General features: G+C 47.3%; 1 protein-coding gene across 1 annotated transcript; it reads left to right on the forward strand.

The window, feature by feature from the left end:
- Positions 1 to 1,315: 1,315 nt before the first annotated feature.
- LOC308647233 (duodenase-1-like) lies at positions 1,316 to 4,682 on the forward strand (the record flags this gene model as incomplete). The annotated part of the gene is made up of 5 exons (XM_081291289.1): positions 1,316 to 1,401; positions 3,000 to 3,147; positions 3,597 to 3,735; positions 3,927 to 4,184; positions 4,542 to 4,682. The coding sequence occupies exons 1-5, from the start codon at positions 1,347 to 1,349 to the stop codon at positions 4,680 to 4,682; spliced, it is 741 nt and encodes a 246-aa protein (XP_081147415.1). The 5' UTR covers positions 1,316 to 1,346.
- Positions 4,683 to 4,958: the final 276 nt, after the last annotated feature.

Raw genomic sequence — 4,958 nt, forward strand, 5'->3', positions numbered from 1 at the left:
AAATAAATAATATTTCTGAGTTCATGATTCTTCCTTTTTTTCCATGCTGGGGGAATCATCAGGGTCATTTATGTAGCAAATGGTAGTGGGATTTCAGAAAGGTAGATCTCTGAACAGCGCACAAAGGTTACTACTTTGGCTCTCTGGCATTGGATTCCAATTCACATGGTATCATTCATTTATTAAACAGAATATCATTGGGAGAAAAGACCTCCTTCCATTTCCACATGGTTTAAACAAAGCAGACTCACAAACTTATCCAAAGGCGATGACTTGGATTAGTGGTTTAGTTCCTCTGATCAACTTTACAAACACCCAAAGTGGTTGGCAGATAACACTTTCCTAAATGACAGCAACTGTGTGTCTCCCATACCACCAGCTTTTCTTACAGCATCGTTTAATGCCCCCTCTACAGGCAAGGTTTGTCCCTGGCTGTTTACTCTGGGTGGGGTTGAGATTGATGCAAGCAATGAAATATGGTAGAGTTGATACCATCTGACTTTTAAAACGTGGGTGAAAAAGAACACAACTTCTGCCTCTTTGCAATTAGGAGAGAATGGTCTCTCTGGAGAAGCCAATCATCATGTTGCAAGGAACAAACCCCTGCAGGGAGACCACATGACAGAACCTCCTGGAGAGGACAGGAGGTTCCCAGGTGACAGCCAGCATAAGCACTGACCTGTGAGGCAGGGAGCCTTCAGACGATTCCCCTCTCTGCATCTCAAGACCAGCCTGCTGACACCCAGAGGAGCAGAGACAAGCTGTCCTCAGCAACCATGACCAAACTGGGCTTCCTGGGCAAAGGATATGTCATTGTTGTTTTGAACACTGAGTACATGGGTCACTGAGGCACACTGTCTTCAGCATTGCTCCCACCCCAATCTGCCCATCCCTGTAACCCCAGCACCACCATCTTGTCTATTCACTAATATTTTCTTGTCTTCTGCCACAGCCAAAGAATCTCATCTCCAATGTCCTGAGTCTTACAAAGAAAACGGTTTCACCAAATGATCATCTTTCCATGATCATCATTCAAAGAGAACCAAGGAAATGAGCATATTTCTGAGACCACAAGACTCACTTTGGCCAAGGTTTAGCACCTATAGCACCCCATCTTGTGACCATAGGTTCCTGTTTTCTGCTTCTGTGGTCAGCACTGAATCAAGAGTGGTGGGAGCTAACCCATGGCTAAAGTCTAACTCAACCATCAGATCTTGATCAGACAGTGAGGCAAGGGTGAGATCATCTCAGAGGAAAAAGCCCCCACACACCAGAGGAGAACACTGGGAGTTTAAAGACCAGGAGGACGCACCAACATCTTTGACCAGAGAGGCCTTCCTGGGAAGATGAAGCCACTCCTGCTCCTGTTGGTCTTTCTTCTGTGCCCAAGGTCAGAGGCAGGTGAGTGACTATCCCCAATAACTGAAGCCCAGCCCCAAGCTCAGCCCTGCTCAGACGCTGCACCCCACCATCCTGGCTCAGGTGCTCCTCCAGCAACTTTCTGCTTAGCCAGGTAAACCTCACCCAAAGACTGGCGGGCCTCATGGGGATGGGAGCACAAAGGAGGAGCAGGGCAGAAGGCTGGTCTCCATGAGAGTCAGTGGCCACCTTCCCCTTTCCCAGCTGTAACCTTTACATCTGGAAAGCAGGCCCTTTCACAAAGACATATGAAAAAATAAATAACCAATTCCCCAAGAAAAGGCAGCTGAGAGAAAGGGGCTGGCTTCTGTAATCAAGGTAAAGCCCACTATGTTTTTAAATTAATATCTTAATATCTACCTTCAATATCCACCTGCTTCTCCAAACTTGTCATTCTCACACTGCCCAGGAATGAAGCCAAGATCCATTTGAGCTGAGAATTGTGGGCATTCTCATCCCTTAACAAATATGTGTGCCTTGGTTCAGCGCCATGTTCTCTCAGGTCATTTTCAGTTACAGATGGGTGCAATGGCTTTGTCAGACCCCATCTTCCCTGGTGCTCACAATCTCACCAGCACTGCCCCTCCAACCTCAGCCACAGGATTCTCAGGAGCCATTCCCTCACACAGCCAAGACCTTTACTGGGCACCTACTTGGTGTCTGGCTCCAGCAGACAAACATAAAACACAACTCAGCATCCTGATTTTATGGGCAGAACCCAGTAGGAGCTCAGTGGGAACTAAGGGGGAAACAAGAGGGGAAAGAAGATTCTGGGACACTTCAGAGAAAGGACTGACCAGGATCTGTAGGGACGTTACTACTGGTTCCAAACTCAAATCCTGTCAGTCAACATTGACATCTGAAGCAGGAATTACAGAGCAAGGACTGTCCTGCTCTTGGTCAGAGGGAGTATCTGAGACTTGTGGGTCTCTCTTCAAGCCAGGAATGCTGCCAGGTTCACACTAAGGGCCCCATGTTTGCTGCTGCTGGCTACTTAGACCTTTCCCCTAGGGACATGTATAAGTTTTGAGCCAGCCATGGCTACATAGCAAGTGAGGAGACCAGGGGCAGGGCAAGAACAAAGGAGCATGGAGGGTCCTCTAGTGAGGTTACCTCCTGTTTGATGAATGCGGGAGGACACAAGCCAGGGACCCCATCAGACAGAAATTATTCTGTTTGTTCTCCTAAGTGGGGAACCAATAGAATAACTAAAAGAGAAGTATTCACAGCACCAATCAATAACAGTGAGGAGAGGGTGGACAGGGGAGATGATAAGGAAAGGAGAAAATTCCTTGGACCATAAAAGAAGACAAACTCTCCCACCAGATTCTGAATGTTGTGGAACCTTCTCTTTAGACCTCTCTCTCTCTCTCTGTCCCTCTTGCAATAAACCTGCTTCTTGCTTGCTCTCTCTGCATCCTGTTTGTCAATTCTTTGCTGAACAAGGACAATGAACCCAGCACCCCTAAGTGGTAACAACACCACACTCAATCCTTCCCTCCCTGAAGTTTACCCCAGTGTCCTCTTCTTCAACCTTTGGATCCATGAGCACCAAGGGCAGGACAGAACTTTTCTTTCAGGGAAAATCATCGGGGGCCAGGAAGCTGTGCCTCATTCCCATCCCTACATGGCATTTCTTCGGATCAAGACTCAAACTACAACAGAACAATGTGGGGGTTTCCTTGTTCGTGAGGACTTTGTCCTGACAGCAGCCCACTGCTTGGGAAGGTGAGTTCACCCTTCTAGAGAAAACATCACAGGGAATCCTCTCCTTTGGGCCTGAAGACAAGAGCTCCATGGAGGGCAGGGAAGCTATGGAGAGAGAGGAGCAGTCAGTGCAGGTGGCTTGTTATACAAAAGGCGAACGTGGATCAAGGCTGAATGGGAAGGAGGTGGGTTTTGCCCCAGATCCCAGAGTGCAAATATGTGAAATTAAGAGTCTCACCTGGAGACAGTCTCTGTGCACGACTGTTCATGTTCTGTACATGACTGAGCAGCATACTCTAGGAACTGCACCAACCCTGGCTGCCAGGAAGAAAAGGGAAGAGATGCTCAGCCCCAAGTCCTCTTCCCATGTAGCTTCCCCCAATTCCAACCTGCCCTGCCCTAGGCCAACCATTTTCCGTCAGGGATACCAACTTGTATCCCCTGTGACTCTACCTCACTGTCTGCTCTAGGAACAGAACCATCACTGTCATCCTGGGGGCCCATGACATGGATGAGCAAGAGACGACCCAGCAGGTCATCCCTGTAAGAAGAGCCATCCCACATCCAAATTTTAAAAAAGAGCCATTCAATGACATCATGTTACTTCAGGTGAGGCATGCCATTCCACTGGGTCTTACACAGGTTAATCCTAGAGGGTTAAATCCTCATGGCCTTGTATCCATTCCTCTCTGTCAAATTGACCCCTTCACTTGTCCCCGTGCCATGAAGAAAGCAACCCCGTGTCTGTGTCGATTTTCGTGAGTTGTTGGTTGATTAGAATTCCCTTTATCTGCCTTTAGTTGGAAAATAAGGCCAAGCTGAATGCTGAGGTGAGCCTCCTCAAGTTACCCTCAAGAAATTCCCAGGTTGCACCAGGGATGGTGTGCACTGTGGCTGGTTGGGGACGCCTTGGCCAAAACATATCCACAACAAAACTGCATGAGGTACAGCTGGAAATCCAAAATGACGAGGAATGTCTCACTCATTTCAAAAGTATATATGACTCCACCACCCAGATTTGTGTGGGGAACCCAAAAGAGAAGAAGAATTGTTTTCAGGTAAGTTTACCTGCATTGGCTATTCCCTGCCTTGGGCACAGCAGAGTTTGAGGAGAATCAGGGCAAAGGGAACTACTTATGCCCCTATGTATTCAGCCTTTCACCAATTCAGTCTCTGGTCCTGGAGACTGATTTCCCTTTGGTCACTTCATGAACAGAGACTTACTGGAAAAGGAGAGGCATCAGTCAACTGGAGGGAATAGTCGGGGTCAGGCTGGAGCCCCCCAGACTGAATGAGGACTGCCCCAGTCCTGATTTCACACACACAGCCCTCTAATAGTGCCCACACACACCTGGGGAGTGGGCAGTGTGGGATCTGAACCTGGTCAGCTAAGATCTTCTTTTCTCTGTCCACAGGGAGACTCAGGAAGTCCCCTTGTGTGTGAAAATGTGGCCCAGGGCATTGTGTCCTTTGGGGAAGAGAAGGGGACACCTCCAAGTGTCTACACTAGGATCTCAAGCTTTCTGCGCTGGATTAGAAAAACAATGAAATCCTAAAAACTCCAGGGGCAAGACTGAGAGGCCTTCATAATTGATCTTCATTTTCTCTTGTACATAGGCCTAAAGTGCACTGGGTGGAGGAGTCAAGGGGAGACTGCACCGGTTGCTTAATAAACTTTCATCTCTGCAACAGAAGTGATGGATTTCTTTTCTTTTTTTTAAATTTTTTAAACCACCTTTTTGCTTTATTTCTAAAACAATCTATTTCTTTTTTTAATTTTTATTATTAGTTGTTCAAAACATTCCTCCTTTCTTCACCAGCATAACATTCTG

The sequence above is a fragment of the Spermophilus citellus genome (assembly GCF_964194105.1).
Source record: "Spermophilus citellus genome assembly, chromosome: 4".
Taxonomy (NCBI): Eukaryota; Metazoa; Chordata; class Mammalia; order Rodentia; family Sciuridae; genus Spermophilus; species Spermophilus citellus.